The following is a 22,093-nucleotide window of genomic DNA, read 5'->3' as shown; positions in this document are numbered from 1 at the left end:
GCAGTGTTTATGAGGTTTCTTGCGAAGACCCACATCCGCTGTTTGAGTATATGTATTTCGTCATAGAGGTCCCTTGTGTTGATGTTTGGATGATGGGCCAGGGAGACGTTGGGGAGGACAGAACATCTCGTGTCGATCTCCCTGTTGGTGTTGTGGATTATATAGGCTGGGGTGTCCTTTCTGGGCAGTAGTGTGGAGATCACGATCCGCGCCTCGGGGAATTCCCTGCTGGCCTTTTCCGCCATCCTGCTCACCGCCCTAGCAGTGCCTTCCTGTAGGGTGCGTAGGTCGTTCATGCCTGTGTGGATCACAATCCATTTGGGGCTTCCAAGGGATTCTTTGTTCAGGATCTTCATTGCTTGGTCTGTGTTGCTGCACCATTTTTTCAGGACTTGATGGTCTGGGAACAGCCTCTGGGGGTCCAGAAACTTTCCGTTGGAGTCGGTCAGCAGGACCGCCTGAGGGGCTGGTTTTTCAGACTGGGTAACAGTAGTCTGGTTAGGACTCGCCTGGTGGCTGGTTGTTGGCTGGGTTTCTGGGATATGTTGTGTGGCAGGAGCGGGGTTTGGGGCTTTCGGTGTGTCATCGTTTGGGGGGGTATCTGTCGGTTTTTGTGTTCCTGTGTGTGAGGACTGGGTAGCAGTAGTCTGGGCATGACTCGACTGAGGGCTGGTTGGAGCGGGGTTTGTGGCTTTCGGTGTGTCTTCGTGTGGGGTGGCATCCGGCGGGTTCTGTGTCCTTGTGTGTGTTTTTGTGTCCTCAGGTTTTTGGACCTTAAGAGGTTTGTGTTGCCTGCTGAGCCTTTCTACGGTCTCCTTCGTTTTGTTTTGTTGAGTACGGAGTTCTTTGATCTCATTTCTTTGCTCCTCTATGGTCTTTCTCAGCTTGTGGATGGTGGACTCGTGTTCCGTTTTTAGCTGTTTGAATTCCTCCTTCAAATTCTTGGCCAGTGTTTCTCTGTATTCGTTGAAATCAAGTTCTAGTTTGGCCAGATTCTCTTTCATCATTTTGTTTTCGTTGAGAGGTGTGGGGGGGGTGGAGATGGACAGGGAGGTGTTTTCCTCTGCTGGTCTCTCTTCTTCTTCCTCCACTTGGCTCTCATCATCCTCTGTTCGACTCTCTTTTGCTTCCTGTCCATTGGTCCTCTTTGTGTCTGCCTTAGTTTTCAACTGGGGGAATTCCTTTTCGAAGGAGTCCAGATTTTCCACATTCCCCTGTATCATGATCTTTCTATTTTTGTTGTAGTAGCTTATGGTTAGCAGGGGGTCATCTTTATCTAGGTTTCCATCTTTACATATTTTCAGTCTGCCTCCACTGCCAATACCTTCACTGGAGACGTATGCGTAGTGTTTTTGGAAAGTCTCCTTCCAGGAGGTGACGTATTCGGTGTAGAATATGAGGTTGTTCTTCAGCTTAGTCCCTTTGTGTGTGGTATAGTCAACGTAGAGGATCTCTGGGTTATTTTTTAGTGTTGTGTACTTGTATTTTTCCTTTGCTTTATTTTTTGTGCATTGCTCTCTCTCTCTCACACTCCCAGTCTCTCTCTCTCTCTCTCTCACACTCCCAGTCTCTCTCTCTCTCTCACACTCCCAATCTCTCTCTCTCTCTCTCTCTCTCTCTCTCACACACTCCCAATCTCTCTCTCACTCCCAATCTCTCTCTCTCTCTCACTCCCAATCTCTCTCTCTCACACTCCCAGTCTCTCTCTCTCACTCCCAGTCTCTCTCTCTCTCACACACCCAGTCTCTCGCTCTCTCTCTCACACTCCCAATCTCTCTCTCACACTCCCAGTCTCTCTCTCTCTCACACTCCCAATCTCTCTCTCTCTCTCTCTCTCTCCCAGTCTCTCTCTCTCACACTCCCAATCTCTCTCTCTCATACTCCCAGACTCTCTCTCACTCCCAGTCTCTCTCTCACACTCCCAGTCTCTCTCTCTCACAACCCCAATCTCTCTCTCACACTCCCAGTCTCTCTCTCTCACACTCCCAATCTCTCTCTCGCTCTCACTCCCAGCCTCTCTCTCTCTCACTCCCAGCCTCTCTCTCTCTCACTCCCAGCCTCTCTCTCTCACACTCCCAGTCTCTCTCTCACTCCCAGTCTCTCTCTCACACACTACCAGTCTCTCTCTCACACACTCCCCCTCTCTCTCTCTCGCTCTCTCTCTCTCTCTCTCTCTCACACTCCCAGTCTCTCTCTCTCTCTCTCACACTCCCAGTCTCTCTCTCTCACTCCCAGTCTCTCTCTCACACTCCCAGTCTCTCTCTCACACTCCCAGTCTCTCTCTCACACTCCCAGTCTCTCTCTCACACTCCCAGTCTCTCTCTCACACTCCCAGTCTCTCTCTCACACTCCAGTCTCTCTCTCACACTCCCAGTCTCTCTCTCACACTCCCAGTCTCTCTCTCACACTCCCAGTCTCTCCCTCACACTCCCAGTCTCTCCCCTCACACTCCCAGTCTCTCCTCACACTCCCAGTCTCTCTCTCACACTCCCAGTCTCTCTCTCACACTCCCAGTCTCTCTCTCACACTCCCAGTCTCTCTCTCACACTCCCAGTCTCTCTCTCACACTCCCAGTCTCTCTCTCACACTCCCAGTCTCTCTCTCAGACTCCCAGTCTCTCTCTCACACTCCCAGTCTCTCTCTCACACTCCCAGTCTCTCTCTCACACTCCCAGTCTCTCTCTCACACTCCCAGTCTCTCTCTCACACTCCCAGTCTCTCTCTCACACTCCCAGTCTCTCTCTCACACTCCCAGTCTCTCTCACACTCCCAGTCTCTCTCTCACACTCCCAGTCTCTCTCTCTCTCTTTCACTCCCAGTCTCTCTCTCTCTCTTTCACTCCCAGTCTCTCTCTCTCTCTTTCACTCCCAGTCTCTCTCTCTCTCTTTCACTCCCAGTCTCTCTCTCTCTCTTTCACTCCCAGTCTCTCTCTCTCTCTTTCACTCCCAGTCTCTCTCTCTCTCTCTTTCACTCCCAGTCTCCCTCTCTCTCTCTCTCTCACACTCCCGCTCTCTCTCTCTCTCACTCCCAATCTCTCTCTCTCACATTCCCAGTCCCTCTCTCTCTCACTCCCAGTCTCAGTCTCTCTCTCTCACACTCCCAATCTCTCTCACACTCCCAGTCTCTGTCTCTCTCACACCCCAATCTCTCTCTCTCTCTCTCTCTCTCTCTCACTCCCAGTCTCTCTCTCTCTCACACTCCCAATCTCTCTCTCTTTCTCACTCCCAGTCTCTCTCTCACACTCCCAATCTCTCTCTCTCTCTCTCTCTCACTCCGAATCTCTCTCTCTCTCTCTCTCACAATCCCTCTCTCTCTCACACTCCCAATCCCTCTCTCTCTCACTCCCAGTCTCTCTCTCTCACTGCCAGTCTCTCTCTCTCTCACTGCCAGTCTCTCTCTCTCTCACTGCCAGTCTCTCTCTCTCTCACTCCCAGTCTCTCTCTCTCACTGCCAGTCTCTCTCTCTCTCACTCCCAGTCTCTCTCTCTCTCTCACACTCCCAGTCTCTCTCTCTCTCACACTCCCAGTCTCTCTCTCTCTCACACTCCCACTCTCTCTCTCTCTCTCTCTCTCTCTCTCTCACACTCCCAGTCTCTCTCTCATACTCCCAGTCTCTCTCTCTCTCACACTCCCACTCTCTCTCTCTCTCTCTCTCTCTCTCTCTCTCTCACACTCCCAGTCTCTCTCTCTCTCTCTCTCTCTCACACTCCCAGTCTTTCTCTCTCTCACACATTCCCACTCTCTCGCGCTCTCTCTCTCACACTCCCAGTCTCTCTCTCTCTCACATTCCCAGTCTCTCTCTCACTCCCAGTCTCTCTCTCACTCCCAGTCTCTCTCTCACTCCCAGTCTCTCTCTCACTCCCAGTCTCTCTCTCACTCCCAGTCTCTCTCTCACTCCCAGTCTCTCTCTCACTCCCAGTCTCTCTCTCACTCCCAGTCTCTCTCTCACTCCCAGTCTCTCTCTCACTCCCAGTCTCTCTCTCACTCCCAGTCTCTCTCTCACTCCCAGTCTCTCTCTCACTCCCAGTCTCTCTCTCACTCCCAGTCTATCTCACACTCCCAGTCTATCTCACACTCCCAGTCTCTCTCACACTCCCAGTCTCTCTCTCACTCACAGTCTCTCTCACACTCCCAGTCTCTCACACTCCCAGTCTCTCACACTCCCAGTCTCTCACACTCCCAGTCTCTCACACTCCCAGTCTCTCACACTCCCAGTCTCTCTCTCACTCCCAGTCTCTCTCTCACTCCCAGTCTCTCTCTCACTCCCAGTCTCTCTCTCACTCCCAGTCTCTCTCTCACTCCCAGTCTCTCTCTCACTCCCAGTCTCTCTCTCACTCCCAGTCTCTCTCTCACTCCCAGTCTCTCTCTCACTCCCAGTCTCTCTCTCACTCCCAGTCTATCTCTCACTCCCAGTCTATCTCTCACTCCCAGTCTATCTCACACTCCCAGTCTCTCTCACACTCCCAGTCTCTCTCTCACTCACAGTCTCTCTCACACTCCCAGTCTCTCACACTCCCAGTCTCTCTCACACTCCCAGTCTCTCTCACACTCCCAGTCTCTCTCACACTCCCAGTCTCTCTCACACTCCCAGTCTCTCTCACACTCCCAGTCTCTCTCACACTCCCAGTCTCTCTCACACTCCCAGTCTCTCTCACACTCCCAGTCTCTCTCACACTCCCAGTCTCTCTCACACTCCCAGTCTCTCTCACACTCCCAGTCTCTCTCTCACTCCCAGTCTCTCTCACACTCCCAGTCTCTCTCACACTCCCAGTCTCTCTCACACTCCCAGTCTCTCACTCACACTCCCAGTCTCTCTCTCACACTCCCAGTCTCTCTCTCACACTCCCAGTCTCTCTCTCACACTCCCAATCTCTCTCTCTCTCACACACTCCCAGTCTCTCTCTCTCTCTCTCACTCCCAGTCTCTCTCTCTCTCACTCCCAATCTCTCTCTCTTTCTCACACTCCCAATCTCTCTCTCTTTCTCACTCCCAGTCTCTCTCTCACACTCCCAATCTCTCTCTCTCACACTCCCAGTCTCTCTCTCTCTCACTCCCAGTCTCTCTCTCTCACACTCCCAATCTCTCTCTCTCACACTCCCAATCTCTCTCTCTCTCTCTCTCACACTCCCAATCTCTCTCTCACACGCCCAGTCCCTCTCTCTCTCTCTCACTCCCAGTCTCTCTCTCTCACACTCCCAATCTCTCTCTCTCACACTCCCAATCTCTCTCTCTCACACTCCCAATCTCTCTCTCTCTCTCTCACACTCCCATTCTCTCTCTCACACGCCCAGTCCCTCTCTCTCTCTCTCACTCCCAATCTCTCTCTCTCACTCCCAATCTCTCTCTCACACTCCCATTCTCTCTCTCACACTCCCAATCTCTCTCTCACACTCCCAGTTTCTCTCTCTCTCTCACACTCCCACTCTCTCTCTCTCTCTCTCTCACACTCCCAGTCTCTCTATCTCTCTCTCTCACACTCCCAGTCTCTCTCTCACACTCCCAATCTCTCTCTCTCACACTCCCAATCTCTCTCTCTCACTCCCCCAGTCTCTCTCTCTCTCTCTCACACTCCCAGTCTCTCTCTCTCTCTCTCTCACACTCCCAGTCTCTCTCTCACACTCCCAGTCTCTCTCACTCCCAATCTCTCTCTCTCTCACTCCCAATCTCTCTCTCTCACACTCCCAATCTCTCCCTCTCACACTCCCAATCTCTCTCTCACACTCCCAATCTCTCTCTCTCTCTCACTCCCAATCTCTCTCTCTGTCTCTCTCACTCCCAATCTCTCTCTCTCACACTCCCATTCTCTCTCTCTCTCACACTCCCAATCTCTCTCTCTCACACTCGCAATCTCTCTCTCTCTCACACTCCCAGTCACTCTTTCTCTCTCACACTCCCAGTCTCTCTCTCTCTCTCACACTCCCAATCTCTCTCTCTCACACTCCCAGTCTCTCTCTCTCTCACACTCCCAATCTCTCTCTCTCACTCCCAGTCTCTCTGTCTCACACTCCCAGTCTCTCTCTCTCACACTCCCAATCTCTCTCTCTCTCACTCCCAATCTCTCTCTCTCACACTCACAATCTCTCTCTCTCTCACACTCCCAATCTCTCTCTCTCTCTCACTCCCAATCTCTCTCTCTCTCACTCCCAGTCTCTCTCTCTCTCACTCCCAGTCTCTCTCTCTCTCACTCCCAGTCTCTCTCTCTCACACTCCCAGTCTCTCTCTCACACTCCCAGTCTCTCTCTCACACTCCCAATCTCTCTCTCTCTCACACTTCCAGCCTCTCTCTCTCTCACTCCCAGTCTCTCTCTCTCTCACACTCCCAGTCTCTCTCTCACTCTCACACTCCCAATCTCTCTCTCTCTCACTCCCAGTCTCTCTCTCTCACTCCCAACCTCTCTCTCTCACTCCCAGTCTCTCTCTCTCTCACTCCCAGTCTCTCTCTTTCACTCCCAATCTCTCTCTTTCACTCCCAATCTCTCTCTCTCACTCCCAGTCTCTCTCTCTCACTCCCAGTCTCTCTCTCTCACACTCCCAATCTCTCTCTCTCACACTCCCAATCTCTCTCTCTCACACTCCCAATCTCTTTCTCTCACACTCCCAATCTCTCTCTCTCTCACACTCCCAATCTCTCTCTCTCTCTCACTCCCAATCTCTCTCTCTCACACTCCCATTCTCTCTCTCTCTCACACTCCCAATCTCTCTCTCTCACACTCCCAATCTCTCTCTCTCTCACACTCCCAGTCTCTCTCTCACACTCCCAGTCTCTCTCTCTCACTCCCAGTCTCTCTCTCTCACTCCCAATCCCTCTCTCTCTCACTCCCAATCTCTCTCTCTCACACTCCCAATCTCTCTCTCTCACACTCCCAGTCTCTCTCTCTCTCACACTCCCAGTCTCTCTCTCTCTCTCACACTCCCAATCTCTCTCTCTCTCTCTCACTCCCAATCTCTCTCTCTCTCACTCCCAATCTCTCTCTCTCACTCCCAATCTCTTTCTCTCACACTCCCAATCTCTCTCTCTCTCTCTCACACTCCCAATCTCTCTCTCTCTCACACTCCCAATCTCTCTCTCTCTCTCTCTCACTCCCAGTCTCTCTCTCTCTCTCTCACACTCCCAATCTCTCTCTCTCTCACACTCCCAGTCTCTCTCTCTCACACTCCCAATCTCTCTCTCACACTCCCAGTCTCTCTCTCTCACACTCCCAATCTCTCTCTCTCTCACACTATCAATCACACTCTCTCACATTCCCAATCCCCCTCTCTCTCACTCCCAGTCTCAGTCTCCCTCTCTCACACTCCCAATCTCTCTCACACTCCCAGACTCTCTCTCTCTCACACTCCGTCTCTCTCTCTCTCACTTCCAGTCTCTCTCTCTCTCTCTCACACTCCCAGCTTCTCTCTCTTCCCCCCAACCTCTCTCTTTCTCTTCTCCCCCCAATCTCTCTCTCTTTCTCTTCTCCCCCCAGTCTCTCTCTCTCTCTCTCTCTTCTCCCCCCAGTCTCTCTCTCTCCCCCTGTCTCTCTCGCTCTCTCCTTCCCCCTCTCTCTCTCCCTCGCTCTCTCTCCTTCCCTCTCTCCCGCCTTCCCCCTCTCTCTGTCTCTCCTTCCCTCTCTCTCTTCCCCCCAGTCGCTCCCTCTCTCTCTTCCAACAACAACATGCCCTCAAAAAAGCCTCGGCACCGCCGGGCCCCCCCAGCTAGTAAGTAATGTAACGGTATTTAATGTTGCTCTTTGTTTTACTCTGTATGTAGCTTGTCTCTGTTCTGTCATAACTTGTCAATCCTCTGTCATTGTAGGTGGATACGGGGCAGCTAAAGCTGCTAAGTATGGAGGTAAATCTTCCTACTTTTGTAGTTTATAAAAGCATCAAATTATTATTTTTATTAGTAAGCATAGAGTATTAGTAGAAAAAATATTCTTGACAACTATCGAATGAATATAACAATTACATTTATCATTGAGTAAAGATTAAACTTCAAGCCCAGTTACAATAGTTTCCTCAATGCAATATTTGGACAAATTTTCCTGCAATCAGCTCTTCCCACTTTTATGGGTAACATTTAACAGTAAAATCAGGAAGCATTTTTCACACAAAGTGTAGCGGAAATTTGGTACTCTCTTCCCCCAAAATCGCTGTGGATGCTGGGCCAATTGAAATTTTCAAGACTGAGATGGATAGATTATTGTTAGGTAAGGGCATTAAACAATCGGGATCAAAATTAGTAAATGGAGTTTAGGTACAAATCAGCCATGACAAATTGAATGTTGGAGCAGGCTTGTGTGGTGGAGTGGCCATCTCCTATTCCTATATTTGGACCCTGTTGTTACTTACTGGTGCCTTTTGTCATGCCAATTTAGTGCCATGCAGCACTAATTGTGTAAAAGCAGTGATGGCGCTTACTTGAAATACTATTATCAGTGGTCTCAATGCCACCCAATAACAAGCTTTTCTCAGAGGTGCATAGCAGTAGCAGATGCCAGTTGCTTGGCAGTGACTAGTGCCATTGGCGGTCTAGCATTCATACAAGCGCTTTAACAGCTTGGTTAGTTCACTCCCACCAGCCAAATGTCATTTGCGTTTCTGTAGGGGCCAGTTTCTTGTTGAGAGAACATTGGTCTACCTTGCTCCCTAAAGACTCGGAGTCCTGTCTCGTACTGAGGCCCTTTCATTTGCTTCCCTCCCAAGGAGTGGGTTTCAGTGGCTGAGGGAATCTAGGACCTCCACGTCTGCTTGTTTCTATATCACCTCTGCACCGTTGTCTCAGAATCCACCATTCCCTGTGGTTACTGTTATAACTGCACACCCAGGGAAGAGACAGGTGTGTCTCGTGTGCTACTTGCTGAGTGAAAGATCTTTATGACTCATTTAGTTCTCAGATCATTATCTCAGTCCCTTTCTAAGAATCTCCATGATCTTTCCTGTGGTAGGAACCGAACAGGTTAAACCAAGCATCATTCCGGTTCCTTAAAGTGATACGTAGTCCCAGTCTGACCACTGTCACCCTTGACTGAAACCTGATCGTACAATATCTCTCCCAGTACATTCATCACCTTCATGCGAAGATGACCCAGAGCCTCAATGTGGTTGACTCAGGTGTTTTGCTTTGAGTGTCAAGTGTTTCCTCCAAATTTTCCAAAGTTAACGTTTTACAGGTTTCATTTTGCACTCCTCCCTTCTGTTATGCTCCAGAGAATGACAGACATCACACACAGACCAGAGTTTGCAGAATAGTGCAGTTATAATAATAGGTAGGTCAAAAATCAACAAACACTAATCATATAATGAGAAAGTCTGTCTTGGGTCAGCTACCATTTATAAGAATTCTTTGAATGGAATGTGAAACAAATTGTTGATTCACTAAACCCAGTCTAGGTTTCTGGCATGGTAAATTCAATCAGCTTCATTCTTTTGTAAAGCTTTCTGAATTGGCTTAGGATATCTTAATGTATCGTGTCAAGCAGAGATTGGAAGATTTTGGAAGAACTGCTGAACTGTTGCAAATTTCAACTTATAACATATACTAATTCAGTCAAGGAACTGAACGCATTTGAACTTTTGATCACACTCCACAATCTATCCTTGTGGCAAATAAAAGCAGCAATTCAGGCTTTGTGACAGGTAGTCTTAGTAATACTGCAATGTGTTTAGTACCAATAGTATATTCTACTGTTAGGTTTATTTGACATATTGATGATTGTAACCTTCCTTGCTGGATTTCCAGGGGGTGTACCGGGAGGTGTTCCAGGACGTGTACCAGGAGGATTTGCAGGGGGTGTACCAGGAGGCTTTGCAGGGGGTGTACCTGGAGGCTTTGCAGGGGGTGTTCCAGGTAATTTGATCTCTCACTAATAACATTTTAGATTCATTGAGATGAGTTGGATGAAAAGTTTTATTATTGTCACTTTTACAATCCAGTTTGTTAGCGTGCTTTTACACTATAACTGCAGTCTTCCATATTGTACCATTGCTGCAGTTACAGTCCAAATACTGCCTGAATCCACTGTCATGGCCTGGCCTGAAACAAGAACAAATTAGAGCAAGATTCCCTAGTGGAGACTATCCCCTACCTGCCCAGTCTGGAACTGAGAACCTCCTGTAAGTTGGAGCTCCAGGTTTGAGTAAGCACAGTCACTGGCCGAGAAATTTGCTCGGTCTGCACACATTTTCCAGGCATTATACGGCCTCTTTATTCTGAAATATGGTGAGCAGAAAGCATGTGCACATTTTCGGCTAAAGGTGCTTTGCCACCATATAGGATTGGACTGCTCCAGTAATGTGAGCGGCACATGCCAGAACTATTTAAACAAATGAAGATGATTTTAAATTAGGGCCCTGTCCTTCTCGCAAGAACCTTTTGCAGTTTTGGTATGTCACAGTGCACGGTACACCACGTGCTGACCTGCCCAGCAACACTTTTAAAGGCCTGCCTGAAAATTGAATCGAGCAGGCCTTGAGCATCAAAGCTCTGTCCGAGGTTCCCAACTGATTTGTCTCTGCTGGTCACAAGTTTCTCAGATGAGTAATGGGCAAATAGCACCTGTGTATTCAAGCCCGACTTTTGTACTTCAGCACGTGAACTAGACTGACATTTCAGTGCATTGCTGTGTTGTTGGAGGTGGCATTTTTCTGATGAGATTTTAAACTGTCCTGATCTGGATACAAAAGATCCCACAGCACTATTTGATGAAGCGCAGGGAATTGTCCTCCTTCAGCCAGCATCACCAAAAAACCCATTTAATTGGTTATCCATCTTTTTGTTTGTATGCAAATTGACTTCCCCATTTGACTGCATCACACAGTAACACAGTAATTAATTGGTTGTGAAGAGCTTGGGTTCAGCCAGAGGATGTGATAGAATCAAGTTCTTTCTTTAGGTTGTAATATTAGATCAAAGCCTGGGAGTTTTCCTGGGTTACCTCATAGGAATCAAGAAGAAACATTGTTTTTCTTGGAAGCTTTAACCATAGTTGGCCACCTCCTTTGGGAGACTAAGGGCTCAATTTTGCCAGGCCCGAGGAGGCGAGATTGGAGGCGTGTGAGGTGTTAAAATGGCAAAAAAATGGCGGGCGGGCCCGATCCCGCCTCCGAGCAATTTTCCCACATACTTGTTTTCTGACCCCGTTTCCATCCTGCCTCCAAGGCCGTTAACAACCACTTAATTGCCTCTATAATCCCATTTTGAAAGGCCTTTCTGATTTTACCGCTTTTCCCACATCCTGCACGTCTCCTCTGGAACATGCCAGTGAATCCTGGCGGCCTCATAAGTGGACTGCTTACTAACAGCTCCACCATTAAAAAGGAGTTTTCAGCAATCGTCATTTGCAGGTGGCAGAACTTTGTTGTCTCAGGTCTGGGGGAACTTTTAGCAGGCATACCCATTGTTGTGTAAGTTTGGAGCCTGACACCCATCTCCAGTGTGACCTCTTGGGAAACCCCTCTCGCCACCTTGACTGGGCGCTTCCTCAACTGAGGCATATACCAGAAGCAGTACCAGTCCTTTCCTCCTGGACATCAGATTCGGACGAAGACCAGCCGTGGCAGCAGCAGAACCATGAACAACAGCAGCACCAACAGCAGCAGCAACAACAGGAACGCCAAGCTGCTGCTCACCCACCTGAAGCTGCACAGGCCAGAAGGCGCCAGCGCGCGACCACATTGCTGCAAGGGACGCACTCATGTTGGCCAGATTTGCTTAGCCTGCATAATCAAACACTTTTGCCTCGCACCTTCTTATCAGACCATCGACAATGGCCAAGAAGCAGCGGATTCCTATCACTCTGACCACTATGCTAACAATTGCAAGTTGCCCTAAGCCCCCAATGTGGAAGTCCCATTAGCGAAATGACTCACGGCACAACTTCAACAGTTTGACATCAGAATTTTTTATGACAATAAGCAACTGATGGCATTTCAAAAATAAACACATTACACCCAAGTGACTACCCTTGTGACTACTTGTGCATTATTTTCCTCTTATGCGTGCTCCTACGTGGTGCTTTCCCTGTGGCTTCAGCAGATGTGGAGGCCCCTTGCTCACTTTCGTGCTACTCCTGTCTCGACACCTTTGGCGGGCGTCCTCTGGGGTTCCGAGCCTGTGAGGGCTCAGCAACAGTCTGCTGCTCCTGCGGCTGTGCAGGGGTTCAGACGCCGATCTCAATTGGGTGGGGAATCTGGTGTGGCTCTGACCGAGGGCGCTGCAGTGGCATGGTCGTGTGAGCACTTGGAGAGGAGCCCCCACTTCCTTGTTGTATGCCACCAACATTCCTCTTATGGGTCAGCCCCACTTCAGAGCTAGCAAGTGGCTGGACAGCACCTTGCTGCACTGCAGGGGGGCCATGAGGACCCGTTTCTGCACTGGAAGTCCTGCTCCAGAGGACTTGCATGAAGGTCTGGTTTGTTTGCTCAATAGCTGACCATCGCTCCTCAAGAGATGTCAGTCTATTCTGAACAATTACCATGTTTTCATTACCCTGGCGACCAAGTTCCTCCATGGACGTAGCCATCCTCTCCTCTACCTTAGCCATCCTCTCCTCTGTGATAGCCATCCTTTCCATGGAGGTTGCCATCCTCTCTGTGGTGCTGCGTTCATGTGCCAACGCCTCCACAAAGGCTCTGCTCATGTCAGCGATGGACTTCTCCATTCGCGCCACACTCGCAGTGACCCTGGAGACAAAACCTGCAGAGACTCCTGCACGTGTTCCTGGAGTTCCAGCACCACTCTCCTTCTGGATGGACCCGGAGGCACAGGGTGGACATGCAGCGGAGCTGAGCTGGGAGCGTCCTGCGCCCTCCGACGAGGACTCTCCACTGCTGTCCCTGTCTCCACCATCTGCTGATGCTCACTTGTGAGCTGTGATACACCAGGTGACAACTCTACTCTATGTCCCGAAGGTCCCAGCGAGGTGTGAGTGTCTGCGCTGGTGCAGGGTGCGCTTAATTCTGCTGACGCAGCGCCCTCGGAGGTTGCAGCTTCCTCTGAGGAGTCTGGAAGCTCAGGCTCTTCCTCCTGGACAGTGGGGACGGGGGCTCTCGATGGTCCTGTGGGGGAATAAAGGAAAGAGTTAGAGATGTGAGGTAAAGGTTACATGCACATTGAATAGTGCAGATGATCATAAGTCAATCTGTTAGAGCATCAAATTCATTATCAGTGACTCATGCAATGTCAATGAGCGAGATGCCAAACTATTCTGTCACCAATTTGCTGTGATGTGCCCGCGTGTCCGTCCCCCACTTGGGAATCCTCCTCGATCCCGGCAATTTCCAGGGCCACCTCCTCTGAGGTGGTGGGCTGGGCTACTGAGGGTGGCACTCCTCCTGTCCTTGCTCTTTCCCTCTTATTGTGGGCTCTCTTTTCCTGCAATGAGGGACAAAAGTGGAGTTTGAGTGAGAATGAAGGAGTGAGTGTAGAGAATCCATAGCATAGATGCTTAGAAGGGGACAAAGGGCCCTCCCTGTGTGTTGTAAGTTGTTGTCATTGCGTCACGGTGATAGGGAGTGTGAGGGCTGCATGGTAGAATAGTTAAGTGAATGTGACCAGAGAGAGAGAGGGAATGGGTAAGGGTGCAGGGATGTAAGTGGGATGTGGAGGAAGAGGTTGGCAAAGCAGAGTGCTGGTGAGGAGAGGCGATGGGGATCAGATTGAGGGTGATGGGAAAATCATACTCACTTTTCCTGTGTGGAGAAGGTCATGAAACCCCTTCCTGCATTGCAGCCAGGTTCTGTGGCTCATTGATATGGAGTTGACCTCCTGGGCCACTTGCATCCACACAGCTTTAGTCTGCTGGGATGGCTTTTTTCTCCCTGATGAAGGGAAGAGCACCTCCTTATTAGATCTTGCTCACTGCACCAGAGCTTGGAGGGAGGGCTCATCAAAGCGAGGTGCACACTTTTGCTTGCTGGTGGACATGGTCGGTAAATGAAGTCCTTCATACAATGTCCAAAGCGTTTCCAATCTCCAGAAGAAGCAAAGCTGCTTGCAGGCCTTAAATCCAGCAGCATTGATGACGTCATCGGCGGCGACTGTCTGTATGAAAAGACTAATTGGGCCAGGGGTTCCCACACGCTGGAAATCAAGTGCCCAATTAGGGGAAAATCCCACTTTTTTCCCACTTCACATCGGAGTCGGGGTCCTGACAGGAAAACCACCTGACACACCCCAGCCCACCCACACTGGCAAAATCGAGCCCTAAGTGTGAAATATGATATGGCAGCCACTCCCCAACGAGACTGTTAATGGTATCAGTATCATTAGAGTTGCCACAAATACAAGAGCTGTTGCAGCTGCAAACACTACTCCCAAAGAATACCAGTCCATGTACGCTAAGGTTCAGATACAGAATTAATTATTACTAGCTGAGCAAAGATTGATGGAACATCAATTGAGCTGGAGAATTCTGTGGATAGTCCAACACAATAGATACTTGAGAAACATTTATTCAGGAAGTTTCTCTGTGTTCCCAGTAGCCATCAGGAACTATTTTGTGAGACATTTGCCCTTGCTACTTCAATTTCTTTGGGATGCAACATGTTGTAATGCCATCTAATATACAAAAGAATAGTCAGGTTTTCCTTTAAGACCATGATAAGATAAATTGCACATGCTCTATGTAAGAAATGGGAATTATTGGGGGAAAAAGCCTTATTTTATTCCATGATTTATTGTGATCTTAAGATGACTATACTTTTAGATCTGAACAATTTGCATTAATATTGAATATTTCAGAATTGGGGTTTATCTAGAATGAGTTAATGCTGTTGACCTTCATAAAGTTACCTATTGTTCTCCTCTGTACGAAGCTGGTCTCTGCTCTGTCATACATTGTCAATCCTCTGTCATTGCAGGTGGATACGCGGCTGCCAAAGCTGCTAAATATGGAGGTAAATTTTCCTATTTTTGAATTTATTAAAAACCACCAAATTATTATTGTATTAGTAAGCATAGAATATAAATGGGAACAGTCTTCTTGTCAAGTATAGAATGTACATAACAATTAAATTCATCATCAAGCAAAGAATATATTTCAAGCTCAGTTACAATTGTTTCCTCGTGGCAGGTAGATTGGTCCAAATATTACTATCAGCTCTTCTCACTTTACTGTATATTTAACAATATTTTGGCTGCATTGAATTTGGCTTTGAGAAGCTGCTGCCTGATACTGAGGTTGTAGTTCCATAAACTGAACAATATCCATTGTCTGAGTATTTGGAGTACGAGCCAGGTGTTCCACAATTCTGTCTGGACTTTATTACAAGAAAGAAAGAAAAAAAGACTTGCATTTATATAGCGCCTTTCACGACCACCGGACATCTCAAAGCACTTTACAGCCAATGAAGTATTTTTGAAGTGTATTCACTGTTGTAATGTGGGAAACACGGCAGCCAATTTGCGCACAGCAAGCTCCCACAAACAGCAATGTGATAATGACCAGATTATCTGTTTTTGTTATGTTGGTTGAGGGATAAATATTGGCCAGGACACCGGGGATAACTCCCCTGCTCCTCTTCAACATAGTGCCATGGGATCTTTTACGTCCACCTGAGAGAGCAGACGGGACCTCGGTTTAACGTCTCATCCGAAAGATTGCACCTCCGACAGTGCAACGTTCCCTCAGTACTGCACTGGAGTGTCAGCCTAGGTTTTTGTGCTCAAGTCCCTGGAATGAGATTTGAGCCGCAACGTTCTGATTCAGAGGCGAGAGCGCGACCCACTGGCTGATGAGGGCTTTGTCCAGTGGCAAACGTGCAGCTAAAGTCACAATCCTGGACCTAGAACAATATGAAATGCTCAATCACCAGTAGTTGCTGAAACCAATGGCTGCTCAGGCAGTAACTGGGTCACAAACTGCTCGATACTCTCTCTTTCCACAATGCTGTACTTACTATGAACTCTTCCCTTCATAAATTATGCATGTCCATTTGACTATCATTTATTTGTATTTGTAGCTGGTATATTATTTTGATACTTTCTAGATTTTTTGAGTTCTGTACTCGTTTCCCTTTTGCGATATTTCTTCACCATTCTAACAGTGACCACAAATAACAACTGAGATTGTTACTTAAATGTTACTAGATTTAAATATTACATCATATTCCCAGGCATATACAACAGGTTCCTCAGGTACCACTTGTTGTATGATGATATGGCTCTGTAGCATATTTACCTCAGATTCTAGTGCCATATCGGTTAACTCCAGCACTAGTGTGTTTAGGTGATCTGTCAAGGAAGCTGTCGGAAAATGATTGTGCAAGTAAAATGCAACTGTCCCATTCCAACCTGATATACTGTTCGCCATCGGTTAAGATCAATGAGATCATATGCCAACCAATACCAGGTTTTCCTCAAACAGGTGCATAGCAGTATCAACTGACAATTGCTTGACACTGACTGGCACTATTGGGGGTCTAACATTCATGTAAGCACAGCAACAGCTTGGTTATCCTTTTCCTACCAGCTAAAAATCATTCATATCTCAGTATGCACCAATTTCTTGCTGAGAACAGTGGTCTCCCTTGGTCCCTGAAGAATCGGTGTCCTGCTATTACTGTCAAGTACTGAGGCCCTTTCATGTGCTTCCCTCTCAAGAAGTGGGTCACAGTGGCTGAGGGAATCTAGGACCTTCACATCTGATTGTTTCAATATCACCTCTGCACTGTTGTCTCAGAATCCACCTTTCCATTCCCTGTGGTTACTGTTATAAGTCTGACCACTGTCACCCTTGACTGAAACCTGATCATACAACATCTCTCTCAGTACATTCATCACTGTCAATGACACCATGGTTCAGAGCCTCAATGTAATTGACCCCAGCTTTCTCCAAATTTTCCAAAGTTAATCTTACAGGTTTCATTTTGTACTCCTCCCTTCTGTTATGCCCCAGAGAATGGCAGACATCACATTTATTCAAGAGTAAATCGGACAGCAACTTCCAGTGACCACACATGCGCAGGTAAATGCAGAAATCAGCAAGTTGCTGTCCGAGTTCTCCTGCTCCTCCAGAAGCGTTGCTATCTCGTCAAGGGACTCAGTATTCAAATACATGAAACAGTGTGCAGCTACAGTACTTGTGTGATAGATGCACACTAAACTTGCCAGAAAAAGTTAGGGCTTGACCATTCCAGTGTAAGTACATTTTTAACGGCATGGTAGGTGTTAATTACTGCCAAACAATCTCTGTGGCTCTAAAAATTAACTTTTACAAGTGTGGAGTCTCAGTCCTTCAGATTTTAATTATTGTTGCAGATTTAAAAAATAAAAAATAATGGCCTAGAAATTCAGTTGGGCGCGCCAGCCGTTAGCGCCTTAGGAGGAGTAGATCTCGAGCGCTAGGCGCTTAGCGCCCGGGCGCAGCGCGATCTGCGCCTCGCCCCAACTTCAGTAGACATTTAGCGCCGGCGCAAAGTCTTAGCGCGCACCCTGCTGCGCGCGCAGATCATGACGTCATTTCGTCGTGCAACGCCCGTTGTGCGCCCGGAACCGGAACTTCACTCGTGCCGCCCCATTGTGCGCCGGGCAGCCCTAACGACTGTGAAGTGGAACGGTACACAGCCGAGGCGGGCCGCAGGGAGCGCAAATTAAAGGGCACTTACCCTGCACTATAAAGGCCAGCCATTTTGCAGCATTCACTCTTGTGCAACGGTTTTTTGGAGAGAGACCAAGGAGGAGAGCTTACTGCTTTGGCCCAACACTAGGACAGGTAATTTTGGCTCAGGCCAGAGCTTAGCAATTATCTTTGCCTTCATTGAGATCTCAGTGTTTGCCAGCATATAATGGGGGCTGCATTGGGTGCCAACGCTGAGTTTCAGCCTTATGCCGGAAGGGCTTACAGACGCCGTGAGAGAGTGGCAGCCCTGGCTAGACGCAGAGGGGGCAACAGGCGTCGCCAAGTGAGGCCTTACCCACCCAGGGTATACCGCCAGCAGTCCTCCTATCTGACCATGTCTGCCGCGCAGTGTGTTAGGAGGCTGCGATTCAGAAGGGAGGTGGTTGCGGACATCTGCCAGCTGCTGCACAGAGATCTGCGTCCACAGCTGATGCGCAGGACGTTTCTGTCAGTGGCAGTGAAGGTGACGGTGGCTCCTTCCAATCCGCTGCTGGGGACATCGCTAACATCTCCCAGTTCGCCGTGCATTGCTGCATCCGCCAGGTGACCAATGCCCTTTTCAGAAGGAGACGTCAATTCATCTCCTTCCCCATGACCCTGGAGAAGCAGCAGCAGCATGCAGTGGGATTTACAAGAATAGCGGGCTTCCCCATGGTGCAGGGCGCCATTGACTGCACGCATGTGGCTTTGCGGGCACCTCTGGAGCATGCCGAGGATTACCGCAACCGGAAGGGCTACCATTCCCTCAACGTACAGCTGGTGTGTGACCACAGGCAGCGCATCCTAGCTGTCAATGCCCGCTTTCCAGGCAGCAGCCACGATGCCTTTATCCTGCGACAGACAACTGTGGCTGACATGTTCCAGGCACAGCCTCACCCAAGAGGATGGCTTATCGGGGACAAAGGCTATCCTTTGTGTACCTGGCTCATGACCCCGCTCCGCGCGCCCATGACCCCTGCTGAAGAGGCATACAACGAGAGCCATCAAGCGACTAGGAACATCATAGAACAAACAATCGGCGTCCTCAAGCAACGGTTCCACTGTCTGGATCGCTCCGGGGGAGCCCTCCAGTATTCGCAGGAGCGAGTCTCCCAATTCGTCGTCGTTTGCTGCATGCTGCACAACCTGGCTATCCGCAGGACTCCGGCACTGCCACCTCACGTTGGACCACCACCTCAGGAGGAGGAGCAGGAGGAGGAGGAGGATGAGGAGTACCAGCCCAGGAGGGAGGCAGAAGGTCCAAGGGCCGCCCGTCGGCGGCTTATTGACCGTCACTTCTAGGCCCCCTGTCAGGGAATGGCTTGTGCCAATGAAACAACATGATTGCAGCCGCTCCGCAAGCCGTCAGCCGGTTAAGGCAACAAACACTTCAAAGATCAAACATGGACAATGTGAATAAATAAAATGGTTTATTGTACAAACTCAGGGCCCTTCCCACATGAAAACCAAAAACAGACGAAACCCCCAAAAAAACACTCGCACACACATGACTCACTCCCACAACCTGGGGAGCATTAACAAAAGATGTAAACAAAAACGGCCTTCATCCTTGGCCTTCACAAAACACACATTCCAGAAAACACAACATTTGGACACACCCTCTACTTAGTGGCCCGCGAGGGCGATGCCTTCTGCAAACTTTGGCGGCCCCTGCACGCCCTGCTGCTCCTCCTCAAAGTGAGGCCATTGGCTGCTGCAAGGCTGGGGGCAGGCTCCTGAGGGGCACATGTCGTGACGGCAGATGCCCTTGGGGGTCGGCCTAGACGAGGTCTGGCCGTCGAGGGGCCGGCTGGTGAATGCTGCAGCTGTGGCTGGCCAGCATCAGTCACTGCAGCAGCTCCACTGGGGGAGTGGCAGTGGCGGCTGGAGGAATGGGGGCAAGCTGGCGGATGGCAGGCGCTCGCTGGTCGCCTGAGACACTGGCACTCGGCCGGGCCAGCACTGCAGCATGCGCACCAAACTGCCGAGGGACAGACCGCTGTGCTGCTGCAGCGCGCCGGGTGCCCTGGCGATGCCTGGCTGACACAGCGAGTGTGGCAGCAGTGAGTGCCCGTGTTGACCTGTTCAGTGACCGCATCAGAGCACCCAGTGACTGCACGGCACCACTGATCACCTGGCCACTCGCTGCCTGAGCTGCCCCGAATTCCGCCCGACTGGTGGCCTGTGAGGCCCCGAACTCGGTCACACGCAGAGACAGGGACTCGATGGCCTCAGGCAACCGTGCCACTACCCCCATGAGCTCCGTGTGCCGGCGCTCCGAGTCCGCGGACATGTCCTCGAGGCGGCGCATCTCCTCAGCGTTGGCCGTCTCCGGACTGGAGGCCGGACTCTCCCTCTGGGGAGAAGGCCGCCGAGCTGGCCGACCCTTCCTGCGTTGCTGGACGCCGCTGGGCCCAGCAATTGGACTCCCCTCCGACCCTTCCCCCCTCTGGGGAGAAGGCCGCTGAGCTTCCACCCCCCTCCCGCGTTTCTGCAGGCCGCTGGTCCCAGGAGCTACCCTCCCCTCCGACACTTCCCCAACGCTCCCCTCCAGGGAAGACGTGTCCCCTACATTGGCATGGGTTGCCGCGGCTGAGGGTTCCCCTGATGGGCCGCCTTCCTCTTGCTCCTCCTCCTCCTCCTCTTCTGAGGGGCTGTCACTGGCAACTTCAGGGACCTCCTCCTCACCATCTGAAAGGAAGGCACAAGAGTAGCTTTAGAGTGAGGAGAGGGCGTCAGCGAGGGATGCATGAGTGGTGGCATTCAGTGCATTGGTCGGACAGTGGCAAAGGATGTAGATCTGATGCGCAAGTGGGACGAGAGAGGTCCAAAAGGTGATGTCCTTACCATTGGTGCCCAGAACAGGGTCGGCATCTCCAGATGCAACGGGGCCAATCACCCGGGCACCCATGATGCGCTCCACGCGATGTTGCAGCTCGGTGAGCGGCTGGATCTGGGGTCCGCCTCCCCCGGTCGCAGTCCGGCTCCTCTTATTATTGGCCAGCTTGGCCTGCAAGAGAAAGGACGGCCTCTAAGTACAGTGTGTAGCCCTGATCTTGTGTGCACTGCCTCCCATGGTCGAATAGCCTGGCCAGTGTGTAGCCCTGTTGTTGTGTGCACTGCCTCCCATGGTCGAATAGCCTGGCCAGTGTGTTAAGTGCACAATGTGCAATTGATGTTCATGAGTGTCCCATAGCTGCTGCATGAGGGCTGGCCATTAGGGCTTTCAGGTCCCTTTGCCCATAATGTGAGGTGCACATGCAAGGATGAGGAGGACACTGGAAAGGGTACTCACCCTGACAATCCTGGCGAGGTCATTCAGCTTTTTGCGGCATTGGACACCGCTCCTGGGGACCTCGCTGTTGGATGACACCTTGGTGGCGACATGCCTCCAGGCTCTCCGGTAGACGCGGGCCGGCGGCTTCCTGCCATTGTCCGGAAACAAAATATGGCGTCTCTTCTCCACAGCACCAACCAGCACCCTCAGATCAAGCTCTGAGAAGCGCTGCGCTCGTTCACGGGCCTTCTCCATGGTTTCAGGCGCTATTTGGGTCCAGCAGCAGTGTTCAGGCCTAGCTGCAGGGCTCCACTATCCAGGGCGTGGCAGCAGACCAAGTCGACCCTTCCCCCTTAAGAGCTGGCCGGCGCCAGGGTGTCTGCTGTCAATCAAGAAATGGCCGCACCTGCGCTGTGCCCGGCCTCGGCGCTCTCGCTCAGCACCTCCGGCTTAGCGCCTAAAGAGAGGCGTGCATCGCCAGTTTTAGCGCTCGAGCAAACTCTTAGGGCGAAGCTAATGAATATCGGAGAAGTGGCCTCGAATTTGCGCCGGGCGCAAACTTTAGCGGCCGCCCGACTTTACCGCCCCAAAAGTGGCTGTAATGAATTTCTAGGCCAATATCTCTCTCCGGCTCCTCACTGACCCCAGCAGAACATGAAGAGAGGCATCATTGAACCGAGGCGCAGCCTTTGACCATCTGGAATCCATTCTCACACTTCCTCTTCTCTTCTTGCCAACGCCCAACTCCTCCAAATTCCATTTTCGGACTGTGCCTTTGAAAGAATATGGGCTTTTGAGGATATTTTGAGAGATTAGGCATTGCCAAAATGAAATGACCCTAAGCTTTTCTCTAAAGCTTCTGTTCTGCAAGAATACACTGCTTTGGACTGTCTACTGACTTCTGGCAGGTGCAGTATCACAAGTAATCTTGTTATTGCTAGAAGAGAGGGAGAAAGAAGAGTGAGACTTGGAGCTGTCTACAGCCTTATTTATTTCTATATCTGTGGGAATGCACGAACTTTTGTAAGTTGTTGAAATATAATCAAGTATAATTCCCTTTTATTACTTTTCTGTTAGAACTGCGTCATCAACCATGGAAACCGAAAACAAGCACAGAAAAAGCTTGTACTATGGCTAAAAAGCAGATAAGGGAGGCCCATGGCCTGTGCCTGAAAACAGAACTTGCTGTGCCTATGATTGGATGGATTTATCCGCATTTCTGTTTTTTGAGGGTATATCATA

General features: G+C 50.1%; 1 protein-coding gene across 16 annotated transcripts in view; it reads left to right on the top strand.

The window, feature by feature from the left end:
• The window catches only part of LOC147102129 (uncharacterized), a 330,921-nt gene that overhangs the window by 75,815 nt on the left and 233,013 nt on the right, over positions 1-22,093 (top strand). For 12 of the 16 annotated variants that reach the window (XM_085964366.1, XM_085964361.1, XM_085964372.1 and 9 more), the window contains 3 exons: positions 7,791-7,826; positions 9,717-9,824; positions 14,837-14,872. In XM_085964366.1, coding sequence (XP_085820492.1) covers positions 7,791-7,826; positions 9,717-9,824; positions 14,837-14,872 — 180 coding nt within the window. The remainder of the gene's footprint in view (positions 1-7,790; positions 7,827-9,716; positions 9,825-14,836; positions 14,873-22,093) is intronic. The other 4 variants (XM_085964369.1, XM_085964362.1, XM_085964374.1 and 1 more) reach the window with 2 other exon arrangements.

Source organism: Somniosus microcephalus, chromosome 22 (genome assembly GCF_052327205.1).
Source record: "Somniosus microcephalus isolate GS21.2 chromosome 22, FLI_Smic_1.0, whole genome shotgun sequence".
In the NCBI taxonomy this organism is placed as follows: domain Eukaryota; kingdom Metazoa; phylum Chordata; class Chondrichthyes; order Squaliformes; family Somniosidae; genus Somniosus; species Somniosus microcephalus.
Note: the sequence above shows the minus strand (reverse complement) of the source record. Positions and strands in the feature narration are given on the sequence as shown.